The sequence below is a fragment of the Pan troglodytes genome, chromosome 14, assembly GCF_028858775.2.
Source record: "Pan troglodytes isolate AG18354 chromosome 14, NHGRI_mPanTro3-v2.0_pri, whole genome shotgun sequence".
Lineage (NCBI taxonomy): Eukaryota > Metazoa > Chordata > Mammalia > Primates > Hominidae > Pan > Pan troglodytes.
Genome location: NC_072412.2, coordinates 25108175 through 25134567, shown reverse-complemented (window position 1 = coordinate 25134567; position 26393 = coordinate 25108175). Strand labels below are relative to the sequence as shown.

The window sequence follows — 26393 nt, the reverse complement described above, 5'->3', positions numbered from 1 at the left end:
TTCTCCCACCTCAGCCTCCTGAGTAGCTGGGATTACAGGCACTCGCCATCATGCCCAACTAATTTTTGTATTTTTGTAGAGACACGGTTTCACCATGTTGGCTGGGCTGATCTTGAACTCCTGACCCCAGGTGATCCGCCCACCTCGGCCTCCCAAAGTGCTGGGATTACAGGTGTGAGCCACTGTGCCTGGTCTAAAAGCCCTTTCAAAAGAGAGTGATAACCACCAAAGTTCAGAACAAAATAAAACATCCTTAAGATGGGCCCAAGGCAAGATGAGAGGCCCGCAGCACCCCTGTGGAAGCTCTCCCAGCATCACCACATGCTGCCATCACAGGGTAGGGTCTTCAGCTGCCCCTGTGCCCACTCTCAATTACACACCCCTTCTGGGAACCCCAAGGTGCATCACAGATATCGTGCCTCAGTAGATACTTGACAACTCAAATCCAAGGATGGGTGGTTCGGGACAAGCAGGATTAATATTTTTGTTCAGTGCATGGGAAGAAGAAGCCAACAGCGTTTTCGAAAGCTGCAGTTCAGAAAGAGAAATCTCAGTGAAGCACTGTAGCTTCTCAGAGGTAACTGATTCACAATAGGCCTTCTCTTTTTGCGAGAAGCCTCCGAATTTACTTGCCTCAAAAACAAATACTTCGGGTTTGGAGTATAATATGAGACATAATATGGACCTCACGATCAAAGGGAAAATGCACCAATAAACTGAAAAATGTCTTGTTTTTGAGGAGAGGGGTGAGGGTAGTTTAGATATTAAATAGATATTACAAATTGAGCATATATGTGCTTTGGACAAATATTCCAGCTCACAGCCAATATACGCTATTTTCCCTGCTCCCCTAAATAAAACAAGACAAAAATCCATTTTAGAAAGCACCTCTGGAATTCAGCAGGGGCCTTTCTGGCTCAGCCCAGAGCTGAGATGCTGTTGGCTCCCGGGAAAAGCTGAGTTCTGGGCCCGTGGTGCCAGGTGCTGGGTGGCCGAGTGCTCCTGCTGCAGAGTGACGACCCTTAGCCTTCCTTGCTTGCCCTGCGGGCACCTCCACTGCAGAGCCCGGGTTTATGCTCTGACCCAGTTGGCAAGCTCCTTGGAAAGGAAGTGACTTTTACTCTTTCCATGTGGTGAAGCTGGGAGTAGTGTCATTTGATTTATCCTTGTTAAAATGTAAATGGTGCTAATTTTATAGTGCCAGGGGAAACCAAAAACAAGTCCTGTTTGAGGGAATAGATAATTTGCTTTGTGATGACAGGGAATGATTACTCAGAACGCACTGGAAAAGAGCCAGAAAATGGACAAAGAAGCACAGACACTTTGTAATCTATAAACATTCTCTTTCAGATGGAAGAAAGAGACTATTGCTAAAGTCTTCTGCAAATATACAGTCTCAATAGAATTGTTTTAATGACACTAATTTGAGATAGCTGAATTAAAATAAACTAATTTATAATCATGTTACTAGTTTTCAATCACTATAAATAGAAAAGGCCAGCTGATGTGGCCTATTTATCTAAAACTGACTTATCTTTGCAAAACAAAGATTTTGAACAAATTCAGCAAGGGACTAGATTGTGTCACAATTGGGCCTATTGGCTGAAAGAGCAAATAACAGAACTAATATTTTCTTTCTTTTCTTTTTCTTTTCTTTCTTTTCTTTTTTTTTTTTTTTTTTTTTTTTTTGAGACGGAGTCTCGCTCTGTCACCCAGGCTGGAGTGCAGTGGCACGATCTCAGCTCACTGCAACCTCTGCCTCCCAGGTTCAAGCGATTCTCCTGCCTCAGCCTCCCAAGTAGCTGGGACTACAGGTGCCCGCCACCACGCCCAGCTAATTTTTGTATTTTTAGTAGAGACGGAGTTTCTCAATGTTGGCCAGGATGGTCTTGACTGCTTGACCTTGTGATCCACCCACCTCGGGCTCCCAAAGTGTTGGGATTACAGGTGTGAGCCACTGCGCCTGGCCAGAACTAATATGTTCTTGTGGTACATCTATTAGATTAAGAAAATATTTTTTTCTGGCTGTAATCTTTTCATTTCTGAGGATTCTGATTCTGTTATTTGCAGAATATGGTTTTACCAAATAAAATGGAAGTAATGGTAAATCAAAGAATTTAAGAAATGAGAATTATTTAATTTTTTAACAGTTAAAAAACTTAGTGAACAGGAAAAAAAAGAAAATCCATGTTATAATATTCTTTCCCCCTCTATCTAGATTTGCATGAGGTATCATCGGTTGTCAAGATAATGCCAAAATGAGGACTTTTTCAAAAGACTTCCATAACTGTCAGGCAAGAAAAATTCTGAGTGTTGGAGGAACGGAGGGCTAAAAATGAAATCTGATGTCTTTTCCTGGAAGGTTTGGATTAAAGTCTCACTTCTCTATCTCAGAGCCCCAAAATAATTGTGTTTTGCCCAAAGTAAAGCTGAGCTCGGAGTCTCAATTTTCAGAGAAGTTGGCACCTATTTGTAGGAGAAATTGGGTTGACCCAAAACAAAAATCAGTCATATTTTATTTGGAGCAGCCCCTCCTTTTGCTCATGGATAAAATTAAAATTTACATGACCTTGGAACTTAGTTGCTTCTTTTATATTGTAACAAGGTATCTTGAAAACAATATATGTTAAAACATAAAAGCAAAATTTAATATGAATGATTTCCTATTTAACCTACATGATAATGCCATCTTCGTGACTGGTTTTCTCATAGACCTGTGAACTAATCCTCTAGAAGAATTTTATTGAAAGTATTCCTACTATGAGTTGTTTGGAAAAATGAAGAGTACTTCATTCTTGTAATTTTAAATGACTTACCTATACATAGCTTCCCTCTAAGCATAGGAAGTGAAGCCAGGCCATATCCGTGACCACTTAGCACTGAGTTTATGATATAAAGAGAGATGAGTTTTGAGTTATACTTTCTCAATTTGATGGAATGGGTGTGTACTCAGAAACTCTGCCTTATAAGGCAACATTCCTATTGATCTTCATAGTTTCTCTCAGGGCTCCTTTGTGTCTGTATTTTTTCTTTTCTTTTTGCTTCTTTTTATTTAAAGACAGGGTCTTGCTCTGTTGGCCCAGGCTGGAATATAGTGGCACGACCATAGCTCACCACAGCCTCAAACACCTGGGCTTGAGTGATCTTCCCACCTTGGCCTCCTAAGTAGCTGAGACTAGAGCTATGCGCTGCCATGCCCAGCTGATTATTCTATTGTTATGGTTGTCTATATTTTCATATCAAGATGAAGCACAAGTTAAACTAAAAAAATTTTTTTTTCATTTCTGGCAAGTGGCAGGAGACCCATTTCTTCCGAATTCCTGTCATTCTCATACCCTGTAGCAGGACTCATGAGAAAGACAATTCCAGGAACAGATGAGCCAGACTTAGGGTCCCCGCTTCACTGTTAAACTTACGCTCTCCATGCCACATCTTCAATCAAACAGGCAGTAGGAACCAGAAATAATCCCAACCAGAAGTGTGCGGAGCTCAGGACCATAGTTGCCTGCAAGAAATAGAAGTGACACTTGCTTGAATACTTTCTCTTTCAAAAACAGAGCAACATAATGTAATCAAGGATAATATTTCACAATACAAAAACAACAGACCGCACTAAATGCAATGAGAGGTAACCCATGCACTGGCAGGACCATCAGGGGGACGGATGGGGCTTGCTCCTCTCTGCAGCCTTCTCTCTTCTCACTTTCATTCTTCTAGTTTGACGTGTGTCCTTGTCTCTCTTTTATAAAGTGCTTCAAGCCCCTTCCGAACAGGATGTTGTCTTAAATCCTTCCTAAAGAGAGCTGTTGGAGTCACCAACACTGCTTCACTGAGGAGTAAACGTTGCCTCACTAGGCTCCTCCATTCACTCATCATCAGCTCCTTTTCTCTCAATGCCCGTTCATTCATGGAGCCAGGACCCATGTCATTGCTGCTTGGTACAAGGCATGGTGGTTCTCCCCACCCAGGAAAGGAAGATGAATAGGTTATAGTCCTTGCCTTCAGGGGATTAAATACCCTCTGGTGCAATCTACATTACACAGTGGAATATGGTATATATCACGAATATATCCGATGGGGTTTCTGGGAAGACTTCTTAAAGATGACAGAGTATGAGATGTGCCTGGAAACATGAACAGGATTTCAGTAGCTAGAGATGGGTAGAAGGACAGAGATTCCAAGTGGAAGGATGAAGGACAGGGGAGAGCAGCAAGGAGTGCAGCTTTCAAGACTTCCTTGTTCCTGGCATGCTGGTCAGGGATAGCTTGGGAGGGAACAGGTAGAGAGGGTTTTCGGGATCAGAGCTGCAGGGCCAAGTTAGATGTTAGGTGAGTTGAAAAGAGAACTTAGGGCAAAAGCAGAGGGAGGGAGGAGTTTACTCTGAACAGAGATGGGGGCCTGAGTAGGGCAGATGCCTTCAATTTTGGTTTTGAATGAGCAAAAGCCTGGAGCCTGGAGCTGGCTAGGAATTGGGAGGCTGGCCTATAAGGGTGGGCCACCTGAGAAAGGGACTCAAGTTAGTGTGACAAACCCTCTGTGTTCACCGGATTTCTTTTCTGGAGGCCTCAAACATTTGGTCCTACTGGAATAGAAGTTTCGCTAGAGCTCACTGCAAAGGAGAGTGAGACTTACAGAGGGAGGGAGAGCAGAGGGCCTGAGGCACAATTAACCACCTGTGGGACCCCCACAGGGACTGGGAGGGTCTAAGACTCCTGGAGGCCTGGAGTAGCTCCCTTTGTACAGTAAAATGAGGGCAGGATTCACCTGACTCAAGCCTGGCATCCAAGAGTCAACCCACTCTTCGGTTTCCATCCTCTGCTCCAGCTGGACGGCCAAATGCACTGCAGCCCTGCCGCTCCCTCTGCCCTGCAGGGCTTCCCTGCCCAGCGTCTATACTCACAGCATCCCCACCCGCTTACCCTGATCCCAAGCACCCAGCTTCCCCATCTGGCCAAAGCCATGCCTAACCACAGCCCTCCTGCCTCTGGGCCCCTTCCCATAGCCCTGTTGGTGGTGCTTGGCATTTTATGACAATTAAACCAAAAAGCAGTGAAGTTTACAGGAAAAGAGTCGAAATCCAACCCTGGAATGGGAGGACTTGCTTTCCTTTTCAAACAACCAAGAGTACCAGCTTTTGACCGAAAAGTTTACAACCCTTAAAAATGTGTGAGTACATTTTGCCCCATCAATTACATCTCTCAGAATTCATCCTAAGGAAGGAAGAAAACATGCAAAGAAGTAAGTACAATGATATTCACAAGAGTGCTATTCTATCAAAGAAACCAGAAGTAGATGTCCCAGGACAAGATCTATTAAATGTACCATGGCACTTACATACAACGGATTTCCATGCAAGCAATTAAAGTAATGTAGAATTATATTTGTTGACAGAGATGTCGTATTCTACTGCCACAGAGAAACATGGGTTCTGTGATAACATCTCATAGAGGATCTATCATGGTGGTTGTGGGAAAGGAAGCACCACTGGCCCAAGCTTCGAAATTAAACTTGAAGGTGTCACCCCTAGATGAGGTACGCCCACACGTACACATCTTTATTACACATTTGTCAATACATATCAATAGATACCATCATTTTTGTAGTCTCGTTTGGTATTTCCTTACCTTTACAAAAACATTCCAGGACTTCAAAAACAGTGGGGTGTCCCAGGCCCCGATGGACTCGAGAGTGCCTCCTTCAAGTGTGGGCATGCTTACATGCTCAGGAACAATGCATGGAACGGTATATGGAAACCAGGATCTGGGTGGCCCAACTGGTGATTTGTATTGTCATATCTCTTTGTGTATCTCCATTTCCTGTTTCTTCTACAGAACACATGTATTTTGGCAAAACTCAACTCTCTCTCCCCAACCAAGAAAACCACAAGAAAGGGATTGGATCAGCCTGTTCCTTCCAGCTCCTGTTGTCCTGCCTGCAGGGTAAACAGGGTCTCCAGAGGGGACCTTGGGTTTTGCTCATGCTACAGATGCCCGAGGTGGTGCTTGGCCCCTGGAAGATGGACTTGTTCAAGCTGTACTTGTGGGGATACATGCAGGATCATTCACTATGTGTATTTATTTAAGAACACAGTGACTTTACATAATGTATCATTTAAAATAGATTGTAACTCAAATGTACCCTGTAAATATGTAAAATATTATGTATCAATAAGAAACAGATTATGAAACTCAGAACTTTAGTTGCTGAGGGAAAAAAGGAAAATAAACTTTGAATTCTCTTGTTGAAAATATGAAGCCTGTCCTAAATTAATAAAGGTTATAATGAAGACTTGAAAGTATTGTTCTGTTGCTGGTCTTCAAAACTAGGAGTTGTGAATGTGACACACATAACTAATTTTAAAGGTGTATCTCAGAAAGGTTCCTACCATCCTAATTTTCACAGATGGACTGAGATCCAGAGCCTGAAATCCTTCTAAGGTGATCTACTGACCACTTACGTGCCATATGCCTAGGAACTCACTGCAGTAAATTACAGGAAAGTGAGCGTCAGGTGGGTAGAATTATTGATTCATTAGGACACAAGCTGGTGAGAGCCAGACACAGGATTGGAGGTTTGTCTGACTGTAAAGCCAATGAGCTGTGTAGCACTGCCCTGGGTCAGACTAGGCGCATTAACAAGGGACACCCATGCACCTGCGGATCAGGATTTGTGAATGCATTAGCTTCAGCCATGCCACTAATCATATGCACCCCAGTGCCCCAGGACCAGCTGTCCACGAATGTGGTGACAAACTAGAAAAGGTTACTTTTTTTTTTTTTAATTATACCTTAAGTTCTGGGATACATGTGCAGAACATATGCAGGTTTGTTATATAGGTATACACGTGCCATGGTGGTTTGCTGCACCCATCAACCCATCACCTACATTAGGTATTTCTCCTAATGCTATCCCTCCCCTAGCCCCCCACCCCACAACAGGTCCTGGTGTGTGATGTTCCCCTCCCTGTGTCCATGTGTTCTCATTGTTCAACTCTCACTCATGAGTGAGAACATGCGGTGTTTGGTTTTCTATTCCTGTGTTAGTTTGCTAACTAACCATCATTCCTGAGAATGATGGTTTCCAGCTTCAACCATGTCCCTGCAAAGGACATGAACTCATCCTTTTTTATGGCTGCATAGTATTCCATGGTTTATATGTGCCACATTTTCTTTATCCAGTCTATCATTGATGGGCATTTGGGTTGGTTCCAAGTCTTTGCTATTGTGAATAGTGCTGCAATAAACAAGCGTGTACATGTGTCTTTACAGTAGAATGATTTATAATCCTTTGGGTATATACCCAGGAATGGGATTGCTGGGTCATATGGTATTTCTGGTTCTAGATCCCTGAGGAATCACCGTACTGTCTTTCACAATGGCTGAACTCATTTACACTCCCACCAACAGTGTAAAAGCATTCCTATTTCTCCACATCCTCTCCAGCATCTTTTGTTTCCTGACTTTTTAATAATCACAGTTCTAACTGGCGTCAAATGGTATCTCATGGTGGTTTTGACTTGCATTTCTCTAATGACCAGTGATGATGAGAAACTTTGTTTCATACGTTTGTTGGCTGCATAAATGTCTTCTTTTGAGAAATGTTTGCTCATATCCTTCAGCCACTTTTTGATGGGGTTGTTTTTTCCTTGTAAATTTGTTTAAGTTCCTTGTAGATACTGGATATTGGTCCTTTGTCAGATGGATAGATTGCAAAAATTTTCTCCCATTCTGTAGGTCGCCTGTTCACTCTGATGATAGTTTCTTTTGCTGATGCTCTTTAGTTTAATTAGATCCATTTGTCAATTTTGGCTTTTGTTGCCATTGCTTTTGGTGTTTTAGTCATAAAGTCTTTACCCATGTCTATGCTTGAATGGCATTGCCTAGGTTTTCTTCTAGGGTTTTTATGATTTTAGGTCTTATGTTTAAGTCTTTAATCCATCTTAAGTTAATTTTTTGTATAAGGTGTGAGGAAGGGGTCCAGTTTCAGTTTTCTGCATATGGCTAGCCAGTTTTCCCAACACCATTTATTAAATAGGGAATCCTTTCCACATTACTTGCTTTTGTCAGGTTTGTCAAAGACCAGAAAGTTGTAGATGTGTGGAATTATTTCTGAGGCCTCTGTTCTGTTCCATCAGTCTACACATCTGTTTTGGTATCAGTACCATGCTGTTTTGGTTACTGTAGCCTTGTAGTATAGTTTGAAGTCAGGTAGTGTGATGCCTCCAGCTTTGTTCTTTTTGCTTAGGATTGTCTTGGCTATATGGGCTCTTTTTTGATTCCATATGAAATTTAAAGTAGTTTTTTCTAATTCTGTGAAGAAAGTCAATGGTAGCTTGATGGGGATAGCATTGAATCTATAAATTACTTTGGCAGTATGGCCATTTTCATGATATTGATTCTTCCTATCCATGAGCATGGAATGTTTTTCCATTTGTTTGTGTCCTCTCTTTTTTCCTTGAGCAGTGGTTTGTAGTTCTTCTTGAAGAGGTCCTTCACGTCCCTTGTAAGTTGTATTCCCAGGTATTTTATTCTCTTTGTAGCAATTGTGAATGGAAGTTCGCTTATGATTTGGTTCTCTGTTTGTCTGTATAGGAATGCTTGTGATTTTTGCACATTGATTTTGTATCCTGAGACTTTGCTGAAGTTGCTTATCAGCTTAAGGAGATTTTGGGCTGAGATGATGGGGTTTTCTAAATATACAATCATGTCATGTGCAAACAGAGATGATTTGACTTCTTCTCTTCCTATTTGAATACCCTTTATTTCTTTCTCTTGCCTGATTGCCCTGGCCAGAACTTCCAATACTATGTCGAATAGGAGTGGTGAGAGAGGGCATCCTTGTCTTGTGCCTGTTTTCAAAGGGAATGCTTCCAGCTTTTGCCCATTCAGTATGATATTGGCTGTGGGACTGTCATAAATAGCTCTTATTGAGATACGTTCCATCAATACCTAGTTTATTGAGAGTTTTTAGCAAGAAGAGGTGTTGAATTTTATTGAAGGCCTTTTCTGCATCTAGTGAGATACTCATGTAGTTTTTGTCATTGGTTCTAGTTATGTGATGGATTATGTTCATTGATTTGCGTATGTTGAACCAGCCTTGCATCCAGGGATGAAGCTGACTTGATGGTAATAGATACGTTTTTTGATGTGCTGCTGGATTCGGTTTGCCAGTATTTTACTGAGGATTTTCACACTGATGTTCATCAGGGATATTGGCCTGAAATTTTTTGTTTTGTTGTGTCTCTGCCAGGTTTTGCTATCAGGATGATGCTGGCCTCATAAAATGATTTAGGGAGGCGTCCCTCTTTTTCTATTGTTTGGAATAGTTCCAGAAGGAATGGTACCAGCTCCTCTGTGTACCTCTGGTGGAATTCAGCTGTGAATCCGTCTGGTCCTGGGCATTTTTTGGGTGGTAGGCTATTAACTATTGCCTCAATTTCAGAACTTGTTATTGGCCTATTCAGGGATTTGACTTCTTCCCGGTTTAGTCTTGGGAGGGTGTATGTGTCCAGGAATTTATCCATTGCTTCTAGATTTTCTAGTTTATTTGCATAGAGGTGTTTATAGTATTCTCTGACGGTAGTTTGTATTTCTGTGGGATCAGTGGTGATATCCCCTTGATCATTTTTCATTGTGTCTATTTGATTCTTCTCTCTTTTCTTCTTTAATAGTCTGGCTAGCAATCTATTTATTTTGTTTATCTTTTCAAAAAACCAGCTCCTGGATTAACTGATTTTTTTGAAGGGTTTTTCATGTCTCCATTTCCTTCAGTTCTGCTCTGATCTTACTTATTTCTTGTCTTCTCCTAGTATTTGAATTTGTTTGCTCTTGCTTCTCTAGATCTTTTAATGTAATCTTTTATTGTGATGTTTGGGTGTCAATTTTGGATCTTTCCTGCTTTATGTTGTTCTCCAAACTGGTTATTCCAGTTATCAATTCCTATAACCTTTTTTCAAGGTTCTTAGCTTCCTTGCATTGGGTTAGAACATGCTCCTTTAGCTCAGAGGAGTTTGTTATTACCCACCTTCTGAAACCTACTTCTGTCCATTCGTCAAACTCATTCTCTATCCAATTTTGTTCCCTTGCTGGTGAGGAATTGTGATCCTTTGGAGGAGAAGAGGCATTCTCGTTTTTGAAATTTTCAGCCTTTTTGTGCTGTTTTTTCCTCATCTTTGTGGATTTATCTACCTTTGGTCTTTGATGTTGGTGACCTTTGGATGGGGTTTTTGAGTGGACATCCTTTTTGTTGATGTTGATGAAATTCCTTTCTGTTTGTTAGTTTTCCTTCTAACAGTCAGGTCCCTCTGCTGCAGGTCTGCTGGAGTTTGCTGGAGGTGTTTGTCTGGGTATCAACATCAGAGGCTGCAAAACAGCAAGAATTGCTGCCTGTTCCTTCCTCCAGAAGCTTCATCCCAGAGGGGCACCCGCCAGATGCCAGTCAGAGCTCTCTTGTATGAGGTGTCTGTCAACCCCTGTTGAGAGGTGGTGTCTCCCAGTCAGGAGGCATAGGGGTCAGGAATCCACTTGAGGAGGCAGTCTGTCCCTTAGCAGAGCTCTAGTGCTCTGCTGGGAGGTCCGCTGCTCTGTTCAGAGCCGGCAGGCAGGAACGTTTAAGTCTGCTGAAGCTGTGCTCACAGCTGCCCCTTCTCCCAGGTGCTCTGTCCCAGGGAGATGGGAGTTTTATCTATAAGACCCTGACTGGGGCTGCTGCCTTTCTTTCAGAGATGCCCTGCCCAGAGAGGGGGAATCTAGAGAGGCAGTCTGGCTACTGTGGCTTTGCAGAGCTGCAGTGGGCTCCACCCAGTTCAAACTTCCTGGTGGCTTTGTTTACACTGTGAGGGGAAAACCACCTACTCAAGCCTTAGTAATGGTGGACGCACCTCCCCTAACCAAGCTCGAGTGTCCCAGGTCAACTTCAGACAGCTGTGCTGTCAGCGAGAATTTCAAGCCAGTGGATCTTAGCTTGTTGGGCTCCGTGGGGGTAGGATCCACTGAGCTGGACTACTTGGCTCCCTGGCTTCAGCCCCCTTTCCAGGGAAGTGAACAGTTCTGTCTTGCTGGCATTCCAGGTGCCACTGGGGTATGAAAAAAAAACTCCTGCAGCTAGCTCGGTGTCTGCCGAAACAGCCATGCAGTTTTGTGCTTGAAACCCAGGGCCCTGGTGATGTAGGCACCGGAGGGAATCTCCTGGTCTGCAGTTTGCGAAGACCATGGGAAAAGCATAGTATCTGGGACGGAATGCATGGTTCCTTACAGCACAGTCCCTCACGGCTTCCCTCGGCTAGGGGAGGGAGTTCCTCAATCCCCTGTGCTTCCCGGGTGAGGCAACGCCCCACCCTGCTTCGGCTTGCCCTCCGTGGGCTGCGCCCACTATCTAACCAGTCCCAGTGAGATGAACCAGGTTCCTCAGCTGGAAATGCAGAAATCACTCGCTGTCTGCCTTGATCTCCCTGGGAGCTACAGACTGGAGCTGTTCCTATTTGGCCGTCTTGCCTATTTCCCTTGTTTTTTTTTTTTTTTTTTTTTTTTTAAAAGGCTGGAGTAACCAGGGCTACATAAGGTCAGTTTGTGTTCCCCAATGTGGTGTGGATTTGAAAAGATGTAATAAAGGTGGAGCAGCAACAGTTCACCTGTGAGGAGAAGGAAGCTCAAATTTCTTCGTGCATCACTCTGTGCCAGAACTTCCCATAAAGCATCTTATTTAATCCCCCCGTCCCCATTTTACAGAAGAAAATTTAAGTCTGCCCCTTCCCCACAGCACCTGCAGCCAGAGAGTTGAGTCTTCAAGATGCTGGTTGGCCCAGAAACACCAGTGCCAACTTCAAATTGTAAGTAAAAGAAAATGAGGAGCACTTGTAAAGTTAAAAGACAAAAAGAAACACAGGAGGGGACAATTTTTCCAATCCATCCCCACCCAGCATCAACAACACAACAACAAAATAAAACAAAACCTGTCAGGACAATCAGATTTGGAAGAATCCTTGCAGTTGCCATTGCCACCTTCTCTTCTCAGCCGTCCTTGCCCCTCAATGTTGCCTCCTAAAATTTCGTTCCATTCAAACGTCAAGGGAGCTTCTTTGTATTGTTTTTGAGGTTTGGCTGTCTGAAAACCTTGGTTTTCATGAGCGTGCATGTCAAAAGGTAAATCTCCTTCTCTTTTTACTATGAACCTTTTTAGGAAGGATGGCAATGTACATTCCAAACCTATTTGCTCAGGGTGGCTGTGTGGCGCTGACATAATAAAGAGCTGTGCTCCCCTCTAAAGGCTTGGCTGAGATGCAGGTGTACTGAGCTCACCCATCATCTGCTGGGAAGGCAAATATCAGTGCAGGATGAATGAAATTGGCCCTAACTCTGCAATGCAACAGAAAAGAAAACTGGCTAGGCGTGGTGGCTCATGCGTGTCATTCCAGCGCTTTGGGATGCTGAGGTGAAGGACGGTTTGAGGTCAGGAGTTTGAGATCAGCCAGGACATCGTGAGACCCTGTTTCTACAAAAAATAAAAATAGCTGGGTGTGGTAGTGCACTTGTAGTCCCAGAAATTTGGGAGGCTAAGGTGGGGGGATCGCTTGGGCTCAAGAGTTCAAGGTTGAAGTGAGCTATGATTGTGCCACTGCACTCCAGTTTAGGTGACAGAGTGACCCTATCTGGGAGCAAAAAAAAAAAGAAGAAAAAGAAAATACCATGGCCAGATGAAGTGCTTAGTGAGCCCACGCTAATTTGCCACAGGAGGGAGGAAGCAAATTCCAGGCTGAAATCTAGTTCTTCATTTCCCGAAATCATTCATGCCCACTCTCTCCCTGTACGAAATGCCTAGAACTTGGTGTCAATTTTAAGCTTAATTCCACAGCAAACAGGAAGGCATCTCAGTTCAACATATTGGGACATCCTCTGAAGATGATTCTACTAGCACTCATTTCAGAAGCCCTGTGTGAATGCAAAGGAATTGTTAAACAATGAAGCGATCCCACAGCACCTGCATCCCTACTGTAACTTAAAAACCACCCACACACCCGATCCCGATGTTTAAATAACAAGCCACTGGTATGTCTAGGACACCTGCACAAAGGAGATGTAAACCCACAGCTTCTAGCACAAAAATCTGCCAACTTAATTAACATCCCTGTCACCTGCAACTGATGGCGGGTGAGATTGAGCAACCACCTAAAAATATCATTCCTACAAATTTAGTGTCATTAAAAACAAAAATAACAAACACACTTACTTTGACAGTGGGCGGTATCAGTGTTTTTTGTCACCAAGGCACAAGGGAGTTTTATCAATGAACCTTGCTATTTTGAAACCACAAAAATTAGTGGTGGTTCATTAACATAATAACATGGTAAGGGGTTCTCAAAAGCACCCCCAGTATGCTCTTAACAAGCATATACACCCCCCAGGAAGATGAGGCAATGCTTCCTGGGGGTTATAATTTAAATATGCTAAAATGCACAGATCTTCAGCAATTAACACAACTGTCTACACCTGTCTACCTACCACCCAAAACAAAATATAGAACATTTCCATTAACCCAGAAAGCCCTCCCATGCCTTTTTCATTCAATCTCCACCCTCAATAGGCAGTTCCTGCCCTGCCTGCTATCACTATAGCTAAGTTTTGCCTGTTCTCAAACTTCATATGAATGAAATGACAGAGTACAGTTCTGTTGAATCTGGCTTCTTTCACTCAACATGATGTCTCTGAGATGGATCCATGCTGTTGCACATACCTGTAATTCATTCTTTTTAGTTTTGGAATCATATTCCATTGCACGAATAGATCACAATTTGTTTATCCGGTCTCTTGTTGATGGATGTTTGGGTTATTTCCAGTTTGGGCCTATTATTAAGAATAAGGCTGCTATTTACAAGCTTCTACAAGTCTTTTTTTGCGTGTGGACATATGTTTCCAGTTCTTTTGGGTCAACACCTGGGAGTGGGGTTGCTCTATCATACAGGGAGAGTGTGATTAGCTTTATCAGACACAGCCAAAGAGATCTCCAAAGTGGCTGTCTGAATAAAGCAAGTGCAGGCACATTCCGGTTGCTCCACATCCTCAGCAGCGCTTGGTATGGTGTCTGTTTCCACTCCAGTGGCTCATGGGGGAAAGGGAGTGTGCATGAGGTGGGACAACTCTGGCAAACCTTCCCACCACCCTGTGAGCTATTCAGGACCGAAGCAACTGCTCTCCACTGATTTGCAGGATGGCCCAAGGTTACAAGCTCTAGAGAGGAGGCTGGTCTGGAGGCAGCGAGTTACCTCCACTGTTTATTCACAGTCAGGTACAGATCCAACTGCCCCTTCTTCTCTTTCCCCACTTCTCACTACTGCCCTTGCCCTTGACTAGTTAAACAAAATAAAAAAATAAATAAATAAAGCTCCAGAAAGGAAACCCTGAAGCAAACAAGAACTCTAGACTCCCTCTCCATTCAGGACATAGAGAATGGGGTGTGTTTGGTTTGAATTGGTGGTAACATTTAAACTCTTGTTCATTGTTAAATAAACAGGCAGGCAGTGAGAAGAAGACATTTCCCAATTTTCCCAAACAGGGTGTAAGGAGGGGGAGTGCTGTTACTGTTCTTTGCCTACTTATTTGAGAGAAAGGTGAGGCCCTTGACTCCCTCAAATTATTAGCTGATTTTTCTTTTTCAGGTAGTGATCATTTTAATTTCCTATTTTTCTCCTTAGGACCCAATTTTAGAGACCAAAATGTTGGTCTAACCAAATAGCTACTTTACATCACCCAGAACGACCCCTGTCCTACTCTGCTGTATCTTCCCGAAGCTGTTATCTGGATGTAAAGACAGGTGGTTCCTAGGCCATTCTCCACAGGGCGTGATGTGGGAAACCAGGCAGAGAAACAGTATATTGCCCCTGAGATACGCGACTTATTTCCAAGGTAAAAATGGGACAGGTTTAAAACGAGTACTGTGTGGTTTAAAAATAAGCAGTCTGGGCTGGGAGCGGTGGCTCACACCTGTAATCCCTGCACTTTGGGAGGCAGAGGCAGGTGGATCACCTGAGGTCAAGAGTTCGAGATCAGCCTGGCCAACATGGTGAAACCCTGTCCCTACTAAAAGTACAAAAATTAGCCAGGCGTGGTGGTGTGTGCCTATAGTCTCAGCTATCTGGGGGGCTGAGGCAGGAGAATTGCTTGATTCTGGGAGGCGGAGGCGGCAGTGAACTATGATCTTGCCACTGCACTCCAGCCTGGGTGACAGAGCGAGACCCTGTCTCAGAAAAAAAAGGCAGTCTGTACTCTCTTTTACTTTTAACAACAACATAAATAAAGCAACGTTCACTGAAGACACACGTGCAGTCTCTATCTTCCGTGTCTCAGGGGCAATTGTCCAGCTGGAGCCACGGGAAGGGCTGCAGAGGCACCTGGATGCCCAGCCTCAATCCTTGCTGGGGCTCTTCTCTGGCAGAAGTGAGACTGCAGCTTCCAGGAATTATGCTGGGGGCCTGTGTGTCTCTGGCATATTGTTTATATTGTGTACTTATAGGCAATTTTAACAATCACTATTTCTAGATTGCAATCTTCCTGTGGTTACATAGAAAGCCAAGAGAGGCACTGTGCTGACATAGCAAAGGTATGCCCGTCCAGGAGAGAAAAATTGGATGCCTAACGATTGCCAAATCCCTGATAATTCAGACTATTAGTGTCAATGTCAACGCGCAGTATTTAGGACAGATACTGATAAAGATAGGGTGGACAGCCACCTCACCTTGTCACCATCTGAATGAGGAGCCCTGAGATGGGTCCCCTCCCACCTGCAATGGCCCGCTGGCATCTGCAGGTGGAAGGTGCAGGGATGCAGAGACTAAAGCTGTTCTCCTGCCCCTGCAGAGCCCAGCCTTGGAACAGACGGACACCATTTCATTTCATTCACTCACTGCTGGCTGCACTACCTGAACACACGCCCTCTGACACCATCTGTGAGTTACTCACGCTTCCCACAGCAGAGGGAGAAGGTACTTTGCTCACCTCTCCTCCCACAGAGGGGGATGAAGTCAGGAGCCTGGTGGAGGCACCGCTGAGGAAGGGCCTCTGAAAGGACCAAAGACAGTGACCAGCAAGTGTTTCTTGCAAGGCCAAGGAGGTGAAGCTTCCAGGAGGGGCTGCACAGTCTTGAAAAGCATCATCTGCGTCCCCTTGGGCTGCCACAACAAAACACCATAGACTGGGTGACTTAAACCACAGATATGTATCTGCTTGCAGTCCTGGAGGTTGGAAGTCTGTGATCAGGGAGCCAGCATGGTTGGGTTCTGGCAAGCACCTCTTCCTGGCTTGCAGAGATCTCCCATCTCACTATGTGCTCCTTTTTGTGTATGAATAGAGAGTGTGATCAAGCTCTCTGCTGTCCCTTAGAAGGGCACTAATCCCAACACAAGAGCTCCACCCTCCTGACCACAGCTAACCCTAGTTATCTGCTCAAGGCCCCATGATGCAGCCATCACATTGGAGGTTAGGGCTGCAACTCTGGGATTTGAAGCAAGACACATTCAGTCCATAGCAAGCATGAGCAGGCTGCCGGGGCTCCAATCCCAGCTCTGCCATTGACTCGTTACTTAACTACTGTGGCTCAGTTTTGTCCTCTGTAAAATGAGGAAAATATACCTTGTAGGGCTACTGTGAGGCTTAAGTGAATTACTAAGTGTAAAGTACTATAAAAGGTGCTTGGCACATGGTAAATGCCATACATGTTACCTATAACTAATGATTTTTTACACTATCGATTATAACCACAATTCTTATTCAGACATCCTAGATGTGGCCAGCGATGATGTGTGATGATTCCTGAATGAGTTTTGAGGGGGAACTGGGTCCCAGGGAGTACGATCTGCTCCTGCTGTCAGGAGAAGGGCTACCCCACCTCTCAGAGAGGTGGAAGGGTTGAGCTGGGCTATAGAAGTCCCAGATTATACTGGGAATAGGTTGCTGATTGGTGACAGACAGTAAGTGTTAATAGTGATGCTGGTGCCAAGAGAAAGCTAAGTCTAAGTCTCTTTTTTATACTCCAATACAAACATCAGCCCCTGGTGCCCAATGCCCATTGGGTGTCTTCTATTTTAATTAATAGGTGCAGGTGAACGTCCCCTCATCAGGCAGTGGCAAGCATGATGTTCTCTTATCTGCTCTTATCTCCAGAGAACACCACTGAAGACGCACTCAGATGTCACTCTTTGATGATGAAGGATGTTCACCAATAATTCTGTGCCCAAACAGATGAGAAAAGAGGGGATGATTGCTCAGGAAAAGTGTTGTCCACGTAGCTGCACATCAAAAGGCTGACCACGGTGTCTGCTTGAGTCACGGCCCCAGGAAGAAGAGGGCGATTCTCAGCCCAAGTTGTGCTCCAGAGCCTCAGCTGCTTCCACAGGGATGGGGAAGGAGTGAAGCTGCCTCCATCACACAGAGTGAAACTGCCCAGGCCACATGTTTATCTTTATCTTATCCTTATCACTGAATGAAAGGGGACTTCTGAGCTGGAAGTCCTGGAGACCCTCTTGGCCTTGAGGCTTTTATGGAGACTCCCAGATGGCAGGAATCATACACTGAAGACTCTAGTCATTGTCACTGATGACGGTAAAGACTTCTCCCACCCCACAGCGGGCCTCACCAGTGCTAAAAGCAAGCAGTCACCCACAGGGCCTGACAAGAGTGATGCCAGGAAGGACATGGTCCCCAGCCTCTATTTTCCTACTTAGAATTAATGAAGATGTAGACAATGGAAATCACATAACAGAAAGAGTATATGCACGAACATACCCTGAATATGAGATATTTCATTTTACCGAAAAGTCCCTGTCAGTCACTCCTTTGGGCATTCAGAATACCCCTGAAAATGCTAATTCGACCTGGAAGACCCCTGGATCCTAAATCAGAGTACTGCGTGGGTACTTACGTCAAGCCATATGATCAACAAGATATATCCTCCTGGATCTTCAATCTCACCCAAAGATTTGGAAAACAGATCGTTTCATATTAAAACCAATAACATGGCCGGGGGCGGTGGCTCACGCCTGTAATCCCAGCACTCTAGGAGGCCGAGGTGGGTGGATCACCTGAGGTCAGAAGTTCAAGACCAGCCTGGCAAGCATGGCGAAACCCCGTCTCTACTAAAAATACAAAAACTGGCCAGGCGTGGTGGTGCATGGCTGTAATCCCAGCTACTCGGGAGGCTGAGGCAGGAGAATTGCTCCAACCCAGGAGGCAGAGATTGCAGTGAGCCAAGATCGTGCCACTGCCCTCCAGCCTGGGCAACAGAGTAAGACTCTGTCTCAAAAAAACAAAACAAACAAACAAAAAACCAATAACATTTTCACAATACATTTGAATAATTTATTTTTACCTAAAACTAGCATCTTTGAGTAAATATCATTTTTGAGATGTAATGCCACAGGATACATACTCGGGCCTCCCAGGGTGTGCCCTCGCTCTCCTCTGTTAGAGGCATTCCGTGGGCGAGTTTGAGGAGAGTGGAATTAAGTCAGGAATGTATATCTGGGTTTGAAAATAATTTATATCAGCTTGCAGAGGACATCCACTGGCGACGTGAGGAGGAGCTGAAGATGTTGGGATGGACATGGAGGCCTTGAATTCCCCAACCTTGAACTACATCATGACTGTGCTCATAGCCAGGCTTGTCTTGCTTGTGGTCACTGCTGTGGCTCAAGGTTGTTTTGCCTTCCATGCAGTGGATTTCCTGGGGTGTTTCTCAATCTGTATCTCAGATTTGAGATGTATGAGAGAGACTCTCAGGAGGAGAGAGATGTCCCTGTGGGGACATGGCCATTGGCCTTCTTAACTCACTGAGTGGCCGGACTCACAGGGATGGTCTCAGCAGTGGAGTAAGGTGGTGAATCGGGAGTGAGGACTCGGGATTCAGACGGACCTGGGATGGAACTGTGCCTCTGAGCCTTAGACTGCGACACTCAAAAGGTTAATTAACCTCTCCGTGCCTCATTTTCCTCCTCTGTAAAATCAAGACTGCCTCACAGGGCTGTCCTGCCTAGCCTGGTCAGCTGTGCTCCCACTCTCACATGATCCATTTCACCAGAACCCTGAGAGGTCCTAGAATGAAACCTTTAAAACTAAGCATATACTTCTTCCTTCCACAAATTCTACTCCTCCCCGACCCCAAACATCTGTACAGTGCCTTGTGCTGATCTTGAAACAGCTCTGACTGTAAAATGACTTAGGTGGAGCCAGTGAGCTCAGTGGCTGCAGCACGGTACCACGCGTCTGAGCCCCTGCCAGCTGGCCGCGATCCATCCCTCAGGCAGCCTTCCCGGAGCAGAAAAATCCGGGGACCCCTTGGTGAGACATTTTCTCCAATGTTTTCTTTAACTCTGACAACTGCAACTGAAATTTAGCAGCAGCTTGTTGCACCCTCACAGGGATTCTTCTTTCTCTCTCTCTCCCTCTCACTATTACTCTTTTCACTGCCCCTCCACACCAAAGTTCATGGTGGTGGTTGTTATTTTTTAATAGAAAAATGTTCTTGGGGGAGAAAAGACTTGAATTAATAAAGATTTCATGATAACCCAGTGAAAATTGTGAAGAATGTCCATTCCAGGTACCCAATTCAGAAATTAAAACAATGCTTTCTAATTTTAATGTTGATTTCTTTCTTGCATGAAATGAATAATGTTACATCCACCATTAACGTGCCTTCCTTCTGCCAGCAGTTTTTGAGAACTTATTTGGTTACTTCTGAGAGACACAAAGATGAAGAAAGCACACTCCCCCAGACCTCATCAATAAGCAGCCACGCATTTGACAGAATGAGGTGCACATTGCAGGCTAACGATTCACACACATACATACACACTGCTGGGGGCACAGGCAGATTCACCAGCACACCCTGCAATCATTCCGACTTCCAACAAGGTTATCCCAAATCATAAATATGTATATGTTTTGCCTAAAACCAACCCTCACTTCCTCCCACCCCGTCCCTAGTATTTCCTGTTTTCATCAATGACACACTGGCCTCAGGCATAAGTGAGAGGCAGGTCTTGGTTTCAGGCTCCCCTCTCTTCTATCAAACCCTTCTTTCCTGGGTATGCCTATATACATTATTTCAAAAACCCTTGTAGGGGAGATACTAATTATTCCCATTTTACAGATAAAGGAAATAAAGCTCAGGAGTTGAATGGACAGTCCAAGGTCATACAGTAAGAGACCACCTCAGGATTTGAATCCAGGTCTCTCCAATTCAAGAGTCAGTGCCTGTCCCATGGTGTCAGAGATACATATTTTTTAAATAATTTTTTTATTAGCAATAAATACACTCTCGTTATGCTGCCCAGGCTGGAGGGCAGTGGCTATTCACAGTTGTGAGTCCACTACTGATCAGCACAGTAGTTTTGACCCGATCTGTTTCTGACCTGGGCTTGTTCATCACTCCTTAGGCAACCTGGTGGTCCCCTGCTCCCAGGAGGTCACCATATTGATGCCAAATTAGTGCAGATACCCTACTGGTATGACACACTACAGAACTCCTGGGCTTAAGCAATCCTTCTGCAGGCCTGTATTCTTTCCTTTTTTTTTGAGACGAATGTTGCCCGGGCTGGAGTGCAGTGGTGCAGTCTCGGCTCACTGCAACTTCTGCCTCCCGGCTTCAAGCGATTCTCCTGCCTCGGCTTCCCAAGTAGCTGGGATTACAGGCATATGCCACCACATCTGGCTATGTTTTGTATTTTTAGTAGAGACGGGGTTTCACCATGTTGGCCTGGCTGGTCTCAAACTCCTGACCTCAGGTGATCCGCCCACCTCAGCCTCCCAAAGTGCTGGGATTATGGGCGTGAGCCACCCGCCCAGCTCTTACAGGCCTATATGCCTAACAGACAATGGCTTTACTGAATACTTCATCATTTACTAATATTTTCTATATCATGATTTGCTAGCATTTAAACAACTTTCATTTTAATCAACTGCAAGTCTTTAAATTTGTATAGTCCAGCTTCAATTTTTAGCCCAGTAATCCTAGTCTGACTTTACCATACATAAATTAATTCTTTTACTATATTTCTGACCCTTGTCTTTTTCTATTTTGCTTAAAATGTAACAGTTTAAAACGATAAATGTAATAACTGGACTGTTTCCACAGGATTTCTCTATTCCTCCAGCACACAGCCGTTGTGCTAACTGAGCAAGCAGTCATGCATCATTACACAATAAAGCAAAGCTGCTACGTCTTGGTGCTCAGTTAATAAGCAACATGCAGCTTATCCATGAATAGAAGGCTGGGAGTCTACACAGGCAGCCAGGTTTGATTGGATTTCATGGTTCCTCACTATTCCTTAGTAGTACAAGTCCGACTAAAGTTGGGATCTATGAAGCGAAAATAACATTAGTCTTCAAATCATACAGGCAGAGATCGACAGGTTACAAAATACAGATGCATATTGCTTAACAATAGAGATACATTTTGGGAAATGCATAGTTAGGTGAGTGCGTTGTTGTGGGAGCATCCTGGAGTGTACTGACACAAACCTAGATGGGATTGCACACTAGACACCTAGGCTATCTTTTATAGCCCGTTGCTTGTAGACTACAAGCTGTACAGCATGTTCCTGTACTGAATTTCGTAGGCAACTGTAACACAATGCTAAGTATCTGTGCATCTGATCATATAAAAAGTACAGTATAAATATGGCATTATCATCTTAGGGGACCATCCTGGTCATATGTGTGGTCTGCTGTTGACTGAAACGTTGTTACATCGTGCATGACTAGAATCATTTTTATAAAAGGGAAGTAATTTGAGTGAGGAGAGGAAGCCTCCAGTTGACAGCATAGCAATTCTCCAGGGATTTCAAGCTTGCAACGGCTGAACTATCCTGGAGGTATTATTATTGTTCTGACAATCTCTGGAGAGAGGATGCCTCTCCAGATGGCCCACTCTGGACCATCTCAGATGCTCCCTAGGTTCAAACCCTGGAGGCGCATGCTCTCGTTCCTCTAATGGAGCACACAGAGCAGCACAAGGGCTCCAGCTCAGACCCGTCCCTTCTGTGCAATGCCCAAGACTCTCAGCGGGGACATGAAAAACCTCACTGGACAATGCTTGAAATCTAGCTAATGCCCTGTCCATGGACAGGGGAGGGAGTTCTGGCAAAAAGGCAATACTACTCGTCCAAATGGAAAACATCAGGACCTACTTTGTACCACAGGCAGATGTTACTTCCAGGTAGAGCACAGAGCTCACAGTGAAAAGCATTCAACATTTTTAGAAGAAAACATAGGAGAACATCTTTATGACCTTGATTAGTTTTTAGAGAACATACAAACAGCAGAAACCATGAAAGAAAATCGATAAATTGGCTGGGCACGGTGGCTCACACCTGTAATCCCAGCACTTCGGCAGGCCGAGGTGCGTGGATCACCCGAGGACAGGGATTCGAGACCAGCCTGGCCAACATGGTGAAACCCCATCTGTACTTAAAACACAAAAAATTAGCTGGGTGTGGTGGTACGCACCTGTAATCCCAGCTACTCGAGAGGCTGAGGCAGGAGAATCGCTTGAGCCCAGGAGGCAGATGTGGCAGTGAGCCAAGATCATGCCACTGCACTCCAGCCTAGGGTACAAGAGCGAGACTTCATCTCAAAAAAAAAAGAAAATCCATAAGCTTGCCTAAATTAACAATGGAAAACTTTTCTACTAAAAGACACCATAAACAAAGTTAAAAGCCACAGACTGAGAAATTTGCAATGTGCATTCCATTCCAGATTATGCCCTCTTGGGAAATTCATTCATGTCCACAAATAGATATGTTCAGGAGTGTTCACTATAGCATTTCTGGCAACTGTAGGGAAAAAAAGGAAACTCAAATGTTTATCAATGGGAGAATAAAAAAAATTTGGCAAATTTATATAATGGAAAACAGCATTAAAAGGAATGTTCTACAATTATATCACTATGATAAACTTCAAAAACAGTTGTTTTTTTTAAAACCCAGTGTTGAGGAAGAGTACATATAATACAACCTATTTAAAGTTTCAAAACCCTGCATGATTAGCACTGTGTATTGTTAATATTTTCTATAGGTTTATGCACACAGAATACATGCATGAAAACAGTCAACAGTAAAGTAACGAGAGCATTTCTATCTCAAGGGGAGTGAGACTGGGACCACAACGAAGGAGACTCATATAATGTGGTCAGCATTTTATTTATTTTCAAAAAGATATGAAGCAAATGGCATGTTAATATTTGAATAGGCCACTTATTTAATTCCTGGGCTTTTGTCTCTTGGTGCAAAATTTGCCACAATTTTGATACATTCCACTCTCTGCCCTGGTGCTTGGTGTGAGGCCTGAGATGCTGGTTTAAAGAATGGACACAGGCATGAAGTCACCACAGTTGGATTCAGTGTGTGCTGCTGCCAGGACTGTATGGGGAACAAGAGGGACAGTTGTTGTCCTCGAGCAGCAATTGGTCAGGATGGGACGGGTGAGGAGATACTTCTAGGGCAGAGCAGAGTCACACGGGTTCTGGAAGAGATGCCTGTGTGGGGTTCATTGAGGATCCATTTCAGCGCAGGTAAGAAGAGCACTGCAGCCAGAAGACGGCCAGACACCCTGCCTCCTACAGAGGTGCTTCCTGCAGGAGAACAGTGTGCTTGGGTTTAGGGCATGCACGGAGGGGAGGGAAGCCTGTGAGGAAAGAGGGCTGCTGAACTGAGGAGCTCAGATTTCCTTCAGGACACAACAGAAAGCCATGGGATCATTTCAAACAGGGAACAGTCACCAAGGCACCAGCTATGAGAGCAACTGAAGGGCAGACAGGATCTGGGAGGCATAGGAGGAGGCCCTTGAAGTAGTGGAGGGGACAAGTCAAGCAAGAGCCAGATGGGAGGGGGAAGTGTCCCCCGGGGAAGCAGGAGCAGTACTCGGGGGAGGTGGAACTAGCGGCTCTGAGGCTCCGTGGATCTCCCTTCCTGGAGGAGTCAGAAAGTTCTCGATCTGGAGAAAGGCTGAGGAATTGTGGGTGTGGAGTGCTCCACAAAGATGGATCCATGTGGCCGGAGGAGGGCGGCTGTGACAGTGAGGAAAGAGCCATGTGGACTCTGCTACCGCAAACCATGGCACGTGCCCAGCCCTCTCTGTGAATCAGCTCAGCTCACCCTCCTGACAACCCACGTTGCTGTTGATTCTCCTCTCACAGATGAGGTCACTCAGGCACGATGGGTCACGGAGCTTGGCCAGGATCGTGGCAGAGCCAGCATCCAACAAGGCCCTAGAGCCCAAGCTCTCAGCCTCTCTCAGAGGCCAGGCTAGTCCTCTGTGGGGCGGGGCCACCTGCACCTGCTGAGGGGTGAACCCATGGAGATGCATGTGATCACAGAGGAAAGGAGCACACGGTGGGCAAAGGCTTGTGACCAGAACCTGGGTGACAGCTATGCTAGGAGGTGGAGGAAGAAGAACAGCCAGCCCTCCATGAAGTCCTCGTCAGTGGGACCTGTGCTGTGAAGGTGAAGGAAATTCTGGGAGGACAGTGAGGGAGGGGAACCAGGGGCGGTAATATGCATGAGTCAGTGTGGAGGAAAGGCCGGTGGGGCCTGCCCAGAGGACGGGAAGGCAGCAGGAAGCGGGCAGGAGGGAGAAAGTCTTGAAATGTAAAACCTCAAGAGGGAAAGTGATGCAGGGAGGCCCTGGGGTGAGGAGAGGAACAGCTTCAGGAGTGGAGTTGAAAGCGGCAGCTCTGAAGGCCAAGGCCAGGTCTTAACTCGGAGATGGGAGGCATCAGCATCAGCAGAGGACTCTGGGAAGAGGCTTCCAGGGTGGCGAGGAGGACGCTGAAGAGCCGCCGGGAAGGGGCCTCACTCTCTGTGGTGAGCAGAAGGCGGAGACAAGTTCGGCATGAAGAGCAGAGGAGTCCAGCCCCTGGAAGCTGCTGTGACAGGCACGGGAAGTCAGCAAAGGAGAGCCCACCTGCCAGCGCCACTCGAGGACTGAGGGCAGGATCCACAGCCCTTCACGCTCCCGAGGACTGAGGGCAGGATCCACATCCTTTCACGTTTCGCCAAACGTGGAGCAGCCTGAGTGCACGGAGTCAAGCAGATGGTGGGGACGACAGGGCAGAAACCCAGAACCAAGAAGGGCAGGGGAGTTAAGGACAAGAAGAAATGTCCCACCTACACAAGTGGTTTTGGAGCCCCACTGGAAGAAGAAAGGCGAAGGCTGGGAGAACTGGTAGGAGTGGACGTCAACTGCAAGGCAGAGAGGTTGGCAATGGCAGTGAAAGTTCAGAGCAGTTTCAGTGGGGACGGTGGCAGGAGGCAGCCGAACCAGGGATGGCTGTGAGTCGGGGACTCAGATGCTAAGATCTTGAGGGTGACACAGATTCCAGGTTGTGGAGGGCCAGCCCTGCCAAGGGATGGGAACGAATTGTGGACATGGACCTCCCAGGAGCCAGGGAAGTCAAAAGAGTATGAAGACATGGTAACAGAGGAGTCTCCACATTGGCACAAACATCCCCAATGTGGCGAAAGTCAGGAAGAAGAGTGGCAAACCACCGCATTGCTGTGATGAGAAAAGGTGGAAGACACTAGAAGCAGACACATGAACCAGAAGAGAGGCCTGAGCAATGATTCAGGGAGGCTGCGGACTCCTCCGTCCTGGTCCTGTGCCTGAAAGTGAGAGATGTGTTGGAAAGCACACCATGTAAGTTGACTAAAAAATGTTTACAAAAATCAACCAAAATGGGCAAACAAATAACCAGATCCATAGATTGGAAGCTCTAAAAGGAAAGCACTGCCTCTTAGCACCTGGAACGAGCCCTCCAAGACAAAGGGGTATGTAGAAGACAAACTGTGGTATGGAGGCAAAAAATGGGGGTAAAAGGAGCACGGTGGTGAAAGAGAGAGTAGTTCCCATGAGGCAATCAAAGGAAAGGAGAAGGCCTGGCGTGGTGGCTCATGCCTATAATCCCAGCACTTTGGGAGGCCAAGGCGGATGGATCACCTGAGGTCAGGAGTTCAAGACCAGCTTGGCCAACATGGCAAAACCCCATCTCTACTAAAAATACAAAAATTAGCCGGGCGTGGTGGTGCGTGCCTGCAATCCCAGCTACTAGGGAGGCTGAGGCAAGAGAATCACTTGAACCAGGCAGGCAGAGGTTGAGCAGGCAGGCAGTGAGCCAAGATCAAGCTTTTGCACTCCAGCCTGGGGGATAGAGTGAGACTTCATTTCAAAAAAAAAAAAAAGGAAAGGAGAAGGGATGATGGAAATCCAATGCATTGTCTCTGGAACATGTTGCAGACATACTTCCATCTACCCACGACACTCACGACTTCCTTAACAATTGTCAAGAAACAGGTGTCTCTTCCTAGCCCCTCTGGAGAACACTCTTTGAATCAAAGCATGTCTCCCTGCTTGCTC

General features: G+C 45.3%; 1 protein-coding gene across 2 annotated transcripts in view; it reads right to left on the bottom strand.

Annotated features, from left to right (window-relative positions):
• The window catches only part of ATP8A2 (ATPase phospholipid transporting 8A2), a 648977-nt gene that overhangs the window by 56402 nt on the left and 566182 nt on the right, over positions 1–26393 (bottom strand). For both annotated transcript variants that reach the window (XM_522636.9, XM_009426757.5), the window contains exon 34: positions 3417–3505. In XM_522636.9, the coding sequence (XP_522636.4) occupies positions 3417–3505 (89 nt within the window). The remainder of the gene's footprint in view (positions 1–3416; positions 3506–26393) is intronic.